A 15488-nucleotide genomic window follows, 5' to 3' on the forward strand; every position below is an offset into this window, starting at 1 on the left:
ATTTTCCGACTTCCAGTGGGCCCGGTAGATCCGTTTTTTGCCCTTCCCAGGCTCCAGAGGCTTTCTAGAAGCCTGGGGAAGGCAAAAATGGTCTCCCCCCCTCCCCGGAGATTCTCCAGAGGCCAGAAATGGCCCATTTTCCTACTGGTGGGTTCATTTTTCACCCCCCCCCCAGGCGTCAGAGGCTTTCTAGGAGGCTTCCATTCCCAAACTTCCGGTTGGGCGGTCTTTCCCTGAAGCTTCCAGGGGGGCAAAAAATCAAGGCAGAAAATCAGCTGGCCAGCATGCGCATGCACGTTGGAGCTGACAGGGCAACATCTCGTGTGCCTTCAGAAATGGCTCACACTGAAATGAATAAAGAATACTTGATTTACAAATATTTGTTTAGCGACCGTTCAATGTTACAATGGCACTGAAAAAAATGACTTATGACCATCGTAGCATCTCTACTCAAAGAGGTAATGGTCACTTTCCTCAATAAATAACTGAACAATTACAGTATAGTGTTTTGGCTCATTTATTTGGACTCTCTTCTAGTTGACACCACACTTTTGAGAGGAGTTTCTGGTTTTTTGAGGGTGGAGCAGGGCGCGCCAGGAGGGGACTCTATGGCAAGGAGGGGGGGTTTCCGCTCAGCTCCACAATTGATAGGGCTTTTGGTTAGGACGGGAAGAAGAAAAAGGACACCACGCTATGGTGGGGAAACTGGACTTCTGGTCGGCCGCAGAATTGAATGGGGGGCTTCCAGTTAGGACCTTTATGGCTCTTTGAGTTTTTAGGGTTGCTGACCCCTGCCCTAGTTATACCTCTTAAACTTCTTTAACTTCATTGATTCAGTCTGTGTAACACTACAGATGTCAGCCTCTGTTTTGCTGCTTGCTTTTCGGCTGCCATTGAAACGGGGAGGGAGGGCATGGTAATTGGGTGAAGGAAATAATCTGTGCAGGAGGACTGTTAATTGGGAGTTGTTCTCACCATTCGTTTGCACATGTGGAAGGAGGGGAGTTTCCCGCCAAGGCCAACTGTCCGGCATACCAACCTGATGATGATTTTTGAAGATGTCTCCCACCTGACAGCTGTGGAGATATATGATTGGACTATGGACTGGGGTACCAAGGGAAGGGGAATGAATCGTGTATTGATGTATTGATCATGCTTTCGCGCCTTTTGCTCAGATCCAGCTTTGCTTAGCTTCTAATTACTTATAATCAGTAAAAGTACTCTTAATTCTGCAAAATGGAATTGAGTGGTTTCTTTCTTGGTTATTAAGTGAAGGAGCCGTGACAACAGTGAAGATTTATAAACTATACTTTATCACTTGATACAAAAAAATTAGACCCATCACTTGGCTTTAGTTTTCGTTTTCTTCATATCCCAAGATTATTTCATATTATGAACCTTTCCGCTAGTCAATGAGTCTCTTGACGCACTTCCTAGGATTCATATTTTCTTTCCTGCATAGTTTGAAATGGGCATTGACACCCCCCTCCTCTTTCCTTCACTTGCTTAATACAAAGTACAGGTAGTCCTCGACTTACAACAGTTCATTTAATGACTGTCCAAAGTTACGACGACACTAAAAAAGTGATCTAGGACCATTTTTCACAGTTGCAAGCTTTGTAACATCCCCATGATCATGCGACCAAAATTCAGATGCTTGGCAACTGGCTCATACTTATGACCATTGCTGTGTCCCAAAGCCATGTGACCACCTTTTGCGACCTTCTGACAAGCAAATGGGGAAGCCAGATTCACTTAACAACCGGGTTACTAACTTATCGATAGCAGCTGATTCACTTAACAACTGTGGCAAGAAAGGTCATAACATGGGGCTTAACAAATGTCTCACTTAGCAACAGAAATTTTGGGCTCAATTGTGGGCGTAAATCAAGGACTAGCTGTATCTGCCTAGTTTCATGGTTGCAAGTAATAGTTCGATAGCAAGCAAAACTCCGAGGCAGGTGAATTCCACAAATAATAGCTTTATTGAAAATATCATATTGGCACAGATCTGGTGAAAACAGACTCTGAAGGTTCCTGCGGTTTCACCTAATTAAAAGTAATAGTTTTTCCCTTAACCGCAATCAGTCAGTCATATGGTCCAATGAAGATACTGTCTGGTTGTCTGGTTACCTACTTCTCCTTTCACGGTCCAGATTTAAGAATGTTCTTGGAGAAAGTATTTTATTTTGGCTACACAACCGCAGCTATCTCTAATCCCCTCTCCCTCGGCTCCAGTATGGCAATAGGTCAGCTTCAGGGTTGACACCTACAGTAGTATGCAATTAATTGTTCTTTCTTCACTTCTTGGGCCTCTGGCCTTTCCTTCTTATTCCTTCAATTTTGTAAGGTTCTTTCTGTCTTAGCTTCTCTATGTCCCAGCACATGTTTCTATGTAGGTGTCCTCAAATTTTCCTTTCCCTTATAGAAGCTGAATCACAATTCAGTTCCTTGAGTAACTGCACATTCTAAAAGCCTATTGTGAAATTGAACATACAGATAGTCCCCCACTTGATAGGCTGCTTAACGCAGTTCAGCGTTACAACAGCCTCAGAAAGTATTGAGTATTGAGTAATTTATTTATATGCCGCCCTTTTCCCTGGGGGGACTCAGGGCGGCTTACAACTCGAAAAGGGAGGGAAACAAACAATTAACACATAAGACAGTACATCATTAAAAGCACAACATTCATACCATTCGGGTGGGTTACAGTCTTTAATCCCAGGCCTGACGGGATAGCCAGATTTTAAGGGCTGTGCGGAAGGTCTGGAGGGTGGTGAGGGTACGAATCTCCACAGGGAGATCGTTCCATAGGGTCGGAGCTGCCACCGAGAAGGCTCTCCTCCGTGTAGTTGCCAGTCGACATTGACTGGCAGATGGGACTCGGAGGAGGCCTAATCTATGGGATCTAATTGGTCGGGTGGAGGTAATTGGCAGTAGGCAGTCTCTCAAGTACCCAGATCCACTACCATGAAGGGCTTTGTAGGTGACAAGTAGCACCTTGAAGCGTACCCAGAGATCGACCGGTAGCCAGTGCAGCTCGCGGAGGATAGGTGTTATGTGGGTGAAGTGAGGTGCACCCACAATCGCTCGCGCGGCCGCATTCTGGACTAGCTGAAGTCGCCGAATACTCTTCAAGGGCAGCCCCATGTAGAGCACATTGCAGTACTCCAGCCTAGAGGTCACAAGGGCACGAGTGACTGTTGTGAGAGCCTCCTGGTTCAGGTAGGGGCGCAACTGGTGCACCAGGCGAACCTGGGCAAATGCCCCCCTGGTCACAGCTGACAGATGGTGTTCAAAAGTCAGCTGTGGGTCCAGGAGGACTCCCAAGGATACTTTATGGCCCATAATGCACTTCTGTCCATCATAAAAGGTTGGCTCCCCTTCCCTGACATATGACCCCATTTTAGGCAACCAGCTCATTTTTACGACGGGGGTAGAATCCTGCGATTTGCAACATTTAATAAATAAGTCTGTTTTCCGGGGGGGGGGGGGGAGAGAACCACCCATTTGAGAGAATGGGTTTACACTTACAACTGAGTAATCTGCTTAGCAACAACATGATTCACACTTACAACTATCTTATTCACTTCATATCCGCTGTAAAAACGATCATAAACTTGGGTCCGGTCATGTAGGTGCCTCAATTTAAACCAAAAACCTGGACGCAATTGCAGTTGCAAATCAAGGACTACCTATATGTCATGGCATCAAGAACATGACAGAAAGACAGATAGACCTATTTGAAGCTGTGACCATTAGTCACAAGTTATGCCTGAAATCAGAAAAGTAAATAGGCTTAGAAGAAAACAAGATTTTTAAAAAGTCTTATGAAAAATTAAGGGGACTGTATAGAGCTCCTTTATGCAGCTCACCTTTATACAAATCATGTTTTCTATCATTGTGCTATGCTCCACACTATCAAATGAAGGACTATAAAACTTCTGCTTGATTAGAGTCAAGGAACAGGCAGGTGCCTTCCAGATGTTTTCTCTAAAATCCAACCACACAGCCAATGTTTTAAAATTCTGGGCATTTCATCAAAAACACTTGTCAGAAACCAAATTATCAACTCCTAGTCTATGATTCTGTATCCAACAGCAGCCAATTGCATTTTAACTTGTGCTGGCCATATCTTGCCATTCATCCATGAAATTTAAAGAAGGAGCTATCGAGTTTCTTAGGCAGGCCACACAAAAAATGCAGTAACGTTACTAGCCCCTTACCCTCTGCTTATTTTCAGCAACTGTTTTTCAAAGAACCCACCATCCAAACAGAAATTTACTGAGTTGCTGTGGCCAAAATCCATCAGCACAATTTCCTCCAACACGAATGTATCCGAATCTTTTCCAAAATGCTTTCAGCCAGCATTCAACGCTACACTTTTAAATGATGACAGCAGAGATTATTAATCAAACAAGTTAAAAAGTTATCTCTAAGTTCAACTGAATTGCGGCCAAAACATTCATTGGTAGTTCACCAAGTTTGTGAGAAAACCCTGGCAGTGCCCAATAATAATACCAGAAAAAAGGCATGGCCGGATGCGTTCATTGATATCATTTAGGCTGATGTCTCTTTCCAGAACTGTAAAGTAGTTGGCGACTCCCCACTTTCTTTTTATATTACCTCATTTTTCGGAGTATAAGACACACTAAGGTTTTGAAGAAGCAAATTAAAAAAAAGGTTTTTGCTCTCTGCAAACGTCCCCAAAACAGCCTGGTTTTTTGCAAAAACAGGCCTGTTTTCCCCCACCCCCAAAAGGCATGACTAGCCTTTAGGGGGCTTGCAAAGTGCTCCTAGGGGGATGCCACCCCCAAAACGGCCCATTTTGCATGAAAACTGGCTCATTTTTTGTCAAAAAAATTGTATGCATAGCCTTTAGAAGGCTTATAGAGTACTCCTAGGGGCTGGGGGGGGGGGATTGAGCAAAAAACAGGTTGTTTTTTACTCATTTCTGCCCTCCCCAGCCCCCAGGAGCTCCCTGAAAGCCTTTTACAGGCTCTACATGGCCATTTTGGTGAAGGGGGTGGGGCTTCAGGAGGCAAAAAAATGCTGTATTCAGTGTATAAGACCCACTCAGATTTTTTGAGGGAAAAGGGTGCGTCTTATACTCCGAAAAATACGGTAAATTCAATATGTATGTCCACAACTTCTCAGTGCCCATAAACTGTAAACCAAAATATGGAATCTTGTGGAAGTCTTCCACTCCGGGACATTATATAAAAACAAAATGGCAGCTGGTTATAAACAGTCATGTTATTAAGAATAATATCTATATTCCAAGTGGAATGAATTCTTCACTTTCCCATCAGAAAAACCACAGTTGGGAAGTGTTTTACATTTCTAGTCATTAGAAGATGGATCTGATACTTAAATGCTCTTCTAGCATTTAAGAGCATTTTAAATGCTTTTAAATGCATGAAGGCACAGCTTAAGATTTTTTCACAAGGAGAAATTCTGTTCCATTCAATTTTATGTACTGATCTTAGCTAAATGTTACTATTAGCTCCTCTTTTATCTTTCAGAAACCACCAACTTTCAGCTGGTAAGATATGTGGCAATAGAACAATATATGATTGTACAAACAGTCCTTGCTTAATGACCATTTGTTTAGTGACTGTTCAAATTTATGACAGTGCTGAACAAATGATCATTAAAGGTAGTTGATCCTCAGAGTTATGGCAATTGTCCCTGCAGTCACATGATTAACATTGAGGTGCTGGGCAACCATCCTGAGCCTCAACACACCCCACCTGCCTATTTTCCCCCCATCTCTAACCAGGTGTCTGCCTGACATTGTCCTGGTTCGCTATCCCCACAAGCTAAGGTTGATACTACCAAAGACTGACTTTTAGGAAAGAACGTTACTGGTAAACTGTCTGATGGCTTTGATGGCTTTAATGATCCATCCTAAACATTTAAATGAAATTTACCCTGTTTCCCTGAAAATAAGTCCTCCCGGCCCAATTGGGCTTTTGAGCGTATGGGCTAAAATAAGCCCTCCTCCGAAAATAAGCCTTCCCCGAAAATATTAAACACAGCAGCAGCCATGAGGTAATCATGCCTCAAAAATAACACCTACTCGAAAATAAAGCTTATTTTGGGGGTCAAAAGAAAATAAGACCCTGACTTATTTTCGGGGAAACACGGTAGTTATAATGTCATCTGAATGTGCTTTTTGGCATCAGTCAGTGCCCTCTGTTCCAGTGAATTGATTGTTAGTAATGATCGTGTTCCAACTTCTGGCTTGGTTTGGAAGTGGACTCCCCATTCAGTTTGTACAACAATCCATAATTAGCCATTCTGTATCAAGATGGCCGAGACTAGCCATCCAATGCAAATATTAAATTGCCTTATTTGGTATTATTCTGTGCCTATGGTCTTCTGATCTGATCCTGAAATAGAAGAGGAAGCCCCTGTAAGTGGGAGGCTGGCACATTGAAATAAGCCCAGTACGGCAATCATGTTTGACAGCTTTATAAGAGTCAGCCATATAGCAATAGCACTTAGACTTATATACCGCTTCACAGTGCTTTACAACCCTCTCTAAGTGGTTTACAGAGTCAGCATATTTTCCCCAACAATCCGGGTCCTCATTTTAACCACTTCGGAAGGATGGAAGGCTGAGTCAACCTTGGGCCTGGTGGGATTTGAATTGCGAAACTGCAGGCAGCCGGCAGGCAGCAGAAATAGCTTGCAGTACTGCACTCTAACCACTGCACCACTGTGGCTCATAGACAGTTGGAAGAAAAAAGTATGTGAACCCCTTGGGATTAGGTGGAGTTTTGCATAAAGTGGTCATAAAATGTGCTCTGAACTTCATCTAAGTCACAACAATAGAAAAACACAGTCTGCTGAAAATAATACTACACAAACATTAGATGTTGCCATGGTTTAATTGAACATAACATGTAAACTGACTGGGATATGAGTAGGCAAAATTAACTAGTGTCATCCAGCAGAATGACTTCAATTCATTGACTGTCATATTTTCCTTCTTAAAAGCTCTGCTATCTATTGAAACTATTCTGAGATCCAAAGTTCAAAATAGTTCTATTATCTACTTTATTCAGACAATGGGCACCACAATTCCAAGTTTATGTATTCTGTTATGGTAGAGTCCCATAAATGCTTTATTTACCTTTCATTCTAAGATGAACTTGAAGAGAGGGCATAAATCTGCTTTTTTCCCTGAGTTCTACATTCTTGCAAAGCCAAACTCATCAGCAACCACCTGCTCTGGAAAGTGTATTTTCCAGTGTGGCAAAATGTCTACTTGATCGAGGTCACAATGAGGGAAATTTACTTCAGTTTTTGTCTCCTCTGTCTGGTTACAGCTGGGTGTTTCAGCTATTGAGCTTGGGAGCCCCATTGTATGTATGCTTCCCTTTGTTATTAAAAGATGAGTCAGTGTTTTCCTAATGCCTTCTTTCCTTCTTCCTGGGTGCTATAGGTAAGACTTCCAGTCTGGTCTGATTACCTCTCTGAACAGCTTCTCTTAAAAAAAACAAGTCTCCGATCTGAAGAGGAGGATAGCTGGAAAATATTTTCCAAGCATTCCTAGACTGTGGACAGATAATAGAAATAGAGAACCTTCTCCACTGAAAATAAAAATGAAATTGCAGTGCTTTTTCACTCCCCTTTGGTTCCTTCAAAAGAACCTGCCATATTTTTTCACTCCTTTGGTTCCTGACTCCAAATAGGCAGATGATGGAAGTCAATCAGAACCCCTGGATGGGCTTTTGGAAGTGAAATGACAAATTCTCTGCCAGTGTGTATGAGAGTTCATGACTTGGCAGAGACTTCGCAACAAGGTCAGCCAATGAATATATACGGCAACTGAGTCAGTCAATGAGAGCTGTTTGGAAACTGAAACAGTATTTTCTGGACACAGATGGGTGTGGCTTACCCCTGTAGCTCTGAGTCTAAACTAGTCTGCTGCTCTGAACTAAAACTCCCTTCCGCTGCTTGTCTTTTGCTTGTATTTAGTACCATGTTGAAAAACCTGTTTTTTGTATTGTATATTTACTTCATGTGTTATATTATATATAGAGAAGTTAATGAATCCTGCTACTGATACTTTGATTAAATGTGGTAGAGCTAAGATTCAAATGAGAGTCTTTCTCTTAGATTCAGATATTCAAGCAGCAGAAAGTGCTACACATATATTGAAATATATTTCAGTATTGCTGAAAATCTGTGTGTGCTTTCTAGTTGTGATTGCTGCAACAAACTCTAACATTCTCTATGAAGAGCTTTGGTCTCCTCTTGCCATATTATTATTTAGCTCTGGGGAAAGCTTAATGGAATTGCTATGCCCTGCACAGAAATCAGGACCAGTCAAAACGACCCAGGTCTGGGCCACTATGTCAGCTCACGCCAATCTAGGACTTTCCTTGCAGCTATTTTTCTCTAACATTCAGCATTTGATTCCTTAGTTTATTTTTCCTGAGGCTGTCAGAGCATTCTTTCTGGTCTCTCTCCTGGAATCTCTTCTGCAAAGTTGCCTATTTGCTTTGGTTTCTGGCTTCTGTTGTCTGGCTAGCTGACCTGTCTTTATCCCATGCTCATACTCCCCAAGATTTTGAGAGAGTGTTCTTTGTATCTGCTAAAAAGCCGCCAAAGCTGGTGTCACCTGCCGAGAAGGGAAGTTTTCAGCACTGCTATATTGTGGAAAGGCTCAAAGCCCCCATGTTCTATTCTGCCACACATGAAAGTCCAGTTTGGGTTCTTCCCCCACCTCCTTCACTGTTTTCCTACATTGAGATACTGTCTCCTGCAAGGACATTGATCAGTGGGTATATGGCTGACAGGAGTACCTTTCCCACAGAATTGGGAGTACCAGCTATTATTACTTCCTACGCTTTCTCTTTCACTCAGAGCTCTAAAGATGGAGCAAAGAAAAGCCATTTCTGTCTCTAGAAAGCAGAACAGAAAAGGAGGGGATGTGGTTCTTGGTCAGGAGGAAAGCTTAAGCCAACGTTTCTCAACCCTGACAAATTGAAGATGTAGCTGGCTGGAGAATTCTGAGACCTAAAGTCCACGCATCTTCAAGGTGCCAAGTTGAGAAACACCAGTTTAAGCCTTATTTTCCAAGAAGTTGCAAGGGGGGGAGGTGTTTCCACCTTGCCTATTTTCATTTTACATACTTTCAAACTTTTGCACATCTGATATTGAGCCAACCTTCACCCCACACTGGCTATTACAACTCCAGTCTCAGTTTGGATGCTAATCAATTAAAGAAGGGACTGGACAGCCACTTGTCTCAAATTGTATAGGGTCTCCTGCTTTGGGGGGGGGGGAGTTTGACAATAAAGAAAACATTGTCACTTTGAACATAGATTAATTGTTGTTAGTTGCAAAGTGTCCGACCCATTGCGACCCCATGGACAACATTCCTCCAGGCCTTCCTGTCCTCTACCATCCTCTGGAGTCCATTTAAGCCCATGCCTACTGCTTCAGTGACTCCATCCAGCCACCTCATTCTCTGTTGTCCCCTTCTTCTTTTGCCCTCAATCTTTCCCAGCATTAGGCTCTTCTCCAGTGAGTCTTCCCTTCTCATTAGGTGGACAAAGTATTTGAGTTTCATCTTTAGGATCTGACCTTCTAAAGGGTAGTCAGGGTTGATCTCCTCTAGGACTGACCGGTTTCATCGCCTTACAGTCCAAGGGACTCGCAGGAGTCTTCTCCAGCATCAGAGTTCAAAGGCCTCCATTCTTTGGCACTCAACCTTTCTTATGGTCCAACTTTCACAGCCATACATCGCAAGTGGGAAACCATAGCCTTGACTATACGCACTTTTGTTGGCAGGGTGATGTCTCTGCTTTTTAGTATGCTGTCTAGATTTCCCATGACTTTCCCCCCCAGGAGCAAGTAGACGAATTAGCTTAGCATACATTAAAAATGAAATTTCATTGCATGCAGCTCTTAAAGCTGTGGGTCCCAATGTGGGGCCCACGTCCCACAGAGAGGCCATTTGATTTTTAATGGGGGGCAATTTGAACCTCGTTTAAATCACGTTAATGGCCTTTTAGGCTTCCTCCGCGTGAGTAGAGTTCACTTTTTGAGTAAAGTAAGAATTATATGACAGGGGGTGGATCAGGATTTTAGAGATGCTTAGGTAGGGCATGGCCAAAAAAAGGCTGGGGAACCACTGTCTTAAAAGGGTCAGCACCTCCAATAGACACTACATGAACATGACAAGGTAAATCAATAAAATACAAAAGTATGCATACACCCACCTATATTATATGACACAGAGAAGCAACATATAAGAGTTCCGAGGTCTATTTCGATTCTGACTCAATTTGACTTTAACATATTTACACATCTTGGGGCGAAGGGTCCCCTAAAAACGATACTCCGGCTACTCCTCGATGGTTCCCCGCTACCCAGAGACGAAAGGGGACTCCATGACCCATAAGGCACCGACTTAACAACACCCCCCCAACTCCGAAAAAGCCACCCACTTCTACGGCGACCCGCGACACTTGCAAGGCCACTCGTGTGAACCCTTTGACGCGCGTCTGCTCCCCACAAGGGAGGAAAAAAACCCATGCGGCGATCAGGAAAGGGCGGCGAACGGGGCTCACCCTCTCATGGTGAACTTGGCCACCGCCAGCCGGCAGCCGGCGGCGCTCAGCTCGCTCTGGAAGTCGGCGTCGTTAGCGATCACCTTCACCCCGACCATCCCGGCAGCGGCTCACGGGCGTCGGGGGTGGGGCTAAAACGGCAGGAAAGCGCCGGCAAAAGCGGCAATTCTTCGCCCGGTATCTGCACAGTCACGGCGGGAAGGAGGAGGAAGAGGAGGAGGACGCACGCCCAGCATGCACCACAGCATCTTTTGCGCAGGCGCGCGCAGCTCGGCCCTTTTCCCGCTCCTTCCTCAATTAACCTTTCCCTGAGCGAGTCATTCAGGCTCAAGGGATAGAGTGGTGAAAGGGTGGGGGGGGGAAGGTTGGGCAGAGCCAACTTCCGGTAGACGTGAGAGGGAAAAAAAGAAGATGGACGGAGGCGATTGGGCGCAGAGAGGCGCCAGTCTAAGCTAAGCTCTCTATGGTGAGCCGCAGTAGGGGAAGATGGAGAGCGGAAGGCCTCCTCGTTTTCAGGCGGAAGTCGACTTCAGTAAGGGCTGGAGCCCGTTAGGTTTCTGGAAAAGGAGCAAGATTGCCATCTTGGTTGTGGGCATGAGATTTATGAATTAGACATGCATTCTAAGAGTCCGGAGCAGTCTTTCTCAACAGTTTTAAGAAGGGTGGACTTCAATTCCCAGAATTCCCCAGCCGGCCAACTGGTCCAAACTTTTCAAAGTTGCTAAAGTTGAGAAGCACTCTTTTGGAGATAGGGAAGCTTTAGAAACTGTCTCAAGTGTGTATGTCTTTCTGTGTATCGGGCAATTTTTTTTGCTGTAAATGTTTGGATTACTGTACAGGTATGCAGATCTTGGCATATTCGGGTACCCAGCTTCAGTTAAACATTGGTAATTTAATTAAGCGTGTATGGCTGTCCAGCTTGAAACCATGACTTTCAGCTGATAGCAACAGTTAAAATAATTATAGCATAATCAGTGCAGCCATGCTAAAACAAACCAACCAACCCCTATCTTTGTCTCAAAGGTGCTTTTTTTCAAGAGACAACTGGACTTTTCTGTTTTTTCTTTGAAAATGTTTCACTTCTCATCCAAGAAGCTTCTTCAGCTCTGACTGGATGGTGGGGAACCGAAGGATTTATACTCCTTGCAGAGTATAAATGACCAGCTGTCTGCAAGGAGTATACATCCTTCCATTCCCCCCTATCCAGCCAGAGCTGAAGAAGCTTCTTGGATAAGAAGTGAAACGTTTTCAAAGAAAAACCAGAAAAGTTTTTTGTAAGCCGCCCGGAGTTCTTCGGGATTGGGCGGCATATAAATTTTATAAATAAATAAAATAAAGCATTAGTTGCTGGCGTCCAAATTACATCCCCAGGAATTCCTCCCAGACACACTGTCCTCCTCCTCCACCACCATCACTTCCTCCTCATCCTCTTCTTCTTCCTCCTCTTCCATATCTGTCATTGGACATTGGCGATCATATTGGCAATCCTATTTTTGTCAACAACCGCATGAAAAAATGGTGCTGAACTTTCTCCAAAGCAGTCCCTTAGGTTTTGAAGAGCATGGTGTTCTTCTTCTGCCTGGACGTAGTTTGCCTTCAATTTAACATATTCCCTTGCATGCTTGCATCTCCTGCCCCATGAACATTTCTCTTTAGTACTGATGATGCTACCTAGTTGGGTAATGAAACGTCTGCAAAAAAACAAAAAGCAACCAAGCTCAGAGAGCACCAAGGATCCCTCCTGTCAACCCTAAGCTACAAATATTCTCCTTTAATTGGTTACCTTTCACTGTGTTTCTCCCTCTACCCCGCGGCCGCTTTACCCCCTCCCCGCGAAAGGCGGGGCATCGAAGGAAGGCGTCATCATGGAACCCCCCCCCTTTTCCTCCCAGCCCTCTCCGTCTCCATGGCTACCAGCCTCTCGCGGCCAGAGGCGGCTGCCGCCAAGCACGGCGCGGGGGTCTTTTGCGACACTTGCGGCAGCCGTCGCGGCCGCTGCCAGTCCGTCAGCTGATTTCCAGCGGCCGCCTTGAGCCCCGGCTGAGAGGGGCGAGCAGGAAGCGGAGCCGGCGAAGGCGGTCGCGGGGGCTGAAGGCGCCGTTTCTGCCAGCGGGAGGAGACCGAGGGAGGCTGCTCCCCGCGGCCGAAGCAGGTAGTTAGTCCGTCGGGGGGGGGGGGTAGGGGGGGCGGCAGCACGACGCCCGTTTAAGGCTGCGTGAAGGTTGCCATTCGGGTAGAGGATAACCGTCTGCAGGACCCTTCAGGCTCCCGCTGTGGCTTATGGGTTTCTTAACCCCTTTCCCCCTCTCCATCTTTTCCTTTCCATTGCTGACAGCAGGATCCCCTGGCTTCCTCCGCCGCCCTCTTCTCCTTCACCCCCTCATTTGACTCTCCCCCCTTCCAATTTCCGAAGCGGGAATTCGTGTGTCCTTGTGTGTCTCTGTGTGTTTGTCTGTTTGCATGTGTGTGTTTGTCTGCATGTGTTTGTGTGTCTATGTGTGTGTTTTTGTGTCTGTATATGGCTGTGTAGCTGTGTGTCTCTCTGTGTGTATGTCTGTGTGTTTGTGTGTCTGCATGTGTATATATTTGTGTCTCTGTGTGTGTTTCTGTGTTTATGTGTGTGTTTGTGTGTCTCTGTGTGTTTGTGTGTCCATTTCTGTGTCTGTGTGTATTTGTGTGTCTGTATGTCTGTGTGTGTCAGTGTGTCTATATGTGTGTTTGTGTGTCTGTATCTATGTGCCTTTACAACCTGGAGGGATGTATAAACACCTATTTCAAACCCACCCACCCTCTTTCTCCCTCTTCTCCCCTTCTATGTCCTCTCAAGTGTCGTTTTGTGCTTGACGCCTTTTTCAAAAAATACTGTTATTTCCGGAGTGAGTTGATGCAAGTCGCCTTATCTGGGAAGCAAGATGACATTTTTTTAAGAGAAATTCACTCATTTGGCCTCCCCTGGGTGCTACAAGGCAGCCTTTCTCTCTCTCTCTCACTCTCTGTGGATCTCTTCAAGCAGGTTTCCTACCGCCCCCTTGGATCGATCAATCGATCGATTGATTATGTGCCATCAAGTCAGTTTCACCGCCCAGCGACCACAAAGATACATTTACTCCATGAGGATTTGTACCCTAAGCTTTGCACCCATTAACTGCCGTAACTCGGTTCATTCACTGTGCTCCTTCTCTTTCTTTTCATCTTTTCTCAGCGTAAGATCCTTTTCCAGACAGCTGGGTCTTTGCATAATGTGTCTGAAATGGGATAATGTGAGTTTGCTCATTTGTGCCATGAATGAGAACTCTGGGTTGTTCTTACCACCTGTCTGTCTCATCTATCTATCTATCTATCTATCTATCTATCTATCTATCTATCTATCTATCTATCTATCTATCTATCTATCTATCTATCTATCTATCTCTATCATTTATGTATGTATGGTGTCTGTCTGTCTGTCTGTCTGTCTGTCTATCTCTATCTATCTATCTATCTATCTATCTATCATGTACAATATCTATCTATCTATGTACAATATCTCTCTCTCTCTCTCTCTCTCTCATTTATGTATGTATGGTGTCTGTCTGTCTGTCTGTCTGTCTGTCTGTCTGTCTGTCTCTATCTATCTATCTATCTATCTATCTATCTATCTATCTATCTATCTATCTATCTATCTCCATCCATCCATCCATCCATCCATGTACAATATCTATCTATCTATCTATGTACAATATCTATCTATGTACAATATCTATCTATCTATCTATCTATCTATCTATCTATCTATCTATCTATCTATCTATCTATCTATCTATCTATATCTATCATTTATCTATGTATGTATGGTGTCTGTCTGTCTGTCTGTCTGTCTGTCTGTCTGTCTCTCTCTCTCTCTCTCCCTCCCTCCCTCCCTCCCTCCCTCCCCTTCTCTCTTCTGTCTTCTCTCTTTTCTAGATGGGGACATCACTACTACCCAATTTGTACCAAGTGTGTCTCTCCCTCCCTCTGATACCCTTCACCCTGTTTCAATGACATCCTTTTCAGTAACCAGATCTATTCATTTCTGCCTGTGTCATATGCAACCTTGTTTTCCTGGCAAGAGATCCCCTTTTTGCCACTTATCATTAACTGACGCGTATTTTGGCAGGTTTTCCTCAGCCCCAAAGTAAGAATCAATTTTTCCATTATGTGTTTTAGTAAGATGATCTATTTTTGCACCCATGAAACTGAAATATGCACATGGATCTGTGCACATGTTATCGTTCTCTTAAAACTCTTCACCCAAATCCAGAGATGGGCTTGGGGAACCATGAGAATTGTAGGAAAACATGAAAATTCTTTATTTTTTTTTTTTTTTTAAAAAAATAGTTACTTACTGCTTTGTATCGATTGCTTCATATGGAAGGAAGCACTCTGGTGGTCCCAGAGATGCATTTGCTGTTAGTGCACAGATGAATATTTAGCATCATGTTGTTGTAGTAGTAAAACCACTGCTTTGAGGATGAAGGCGTTATCCATGTCAGAGGTTTTGATGATTTCAATGGCAGATTCTTTATTATTATATTTTATATAATAAAAGACAGCCTCTTCTTCCATTTGATGCGAGAGGAAAGTATCTCTTTTCTGCACATACTGTATTTGGGTGGCTAATATTTCTTTCGGCCTTTACCAGGGATGTGCCAAAATTGTGTGTGCGCGTCCAATCACACACGCATGCATGCTTACCCACTTGCACATGCGTGCATGACCTCCACCTGCGCATGTATGCACACAATACCCCCATGCATGTGTACCCTTTCCCCCCATGGGGAGGAAGTTTTCGCCCTCCTTGGGCTTCAGGAAAGCCTCAGGAGCCTGGGGAGGGCAAAAAACAGGCCAACGGGTCAAACGGAAATCTGGTTTTTCACC

General features: G+C 44.3%; 2 protein-coding genes across 5 annotated transcripts in view; one reads left to right on the plus strand and one right to left on the minus strand.

The window, feature by feature from the left end:
- TXNL1 (thioredoxin like 1) overlaps positions 1-10925 on the minus strand; it is a 33743-nt gene extending 22818 nt beyond the window's left edge. The window contains exon 1 of one of the 3 annotated variants that reach the window (XM_087715342.1): positions 10593-10924. In XM_087715342.1, coding sequence (XP_087571468.1) covers positions 10593-10690 — 98 coding nt within the window. In that variant the 5' untranslated portion in view covers positions 10691-10924. Of the gene's footprint in view, positions 1-10592 lie in introns of all 3 variants that reach the window. The other 2 variants (XM_087715343.1, XM_087715344.1) reach the window with 2 other exon arrangements.
- A 1670-nt stretch (positions 10926-12595) lies between these two features.
- Positions 12596-15488, plus strand: part of WDR7 (WD repeat domain 7) — a 239759-nt gene continuing 236866 nt past the window's right edge. For both annotated transcript variants that reach the window (XM_087715346.1, XM_087715347.1), the window contains exon 1: positions 12596-12744. The gene's annotated coding sequence lies outside the window, so the exon portion shown is untranslated. The remainder of the gene's footprint in view (positions 12745-15488) is intronic.

The sequence above is a fragment of the Thamnophis sirtalis genome, unplaced genomic scaffold (genome assembly GCF_051295495.1).
Source record: "Thamnophis sirtalis isolate CommonGarterSnake01/CBP01778 unplaced genomic scaffold, rThaSir2_p1.2 scaffold_5, whole genome shotgun sequence".
Classification (NCBI taxonomy): domain Eukaryota; kingdom Metazoa; phylum Chordata; class Lepidosauria; order Squamata; family Natricidae; genus Thamnophis; species Thamnophis sirtalis.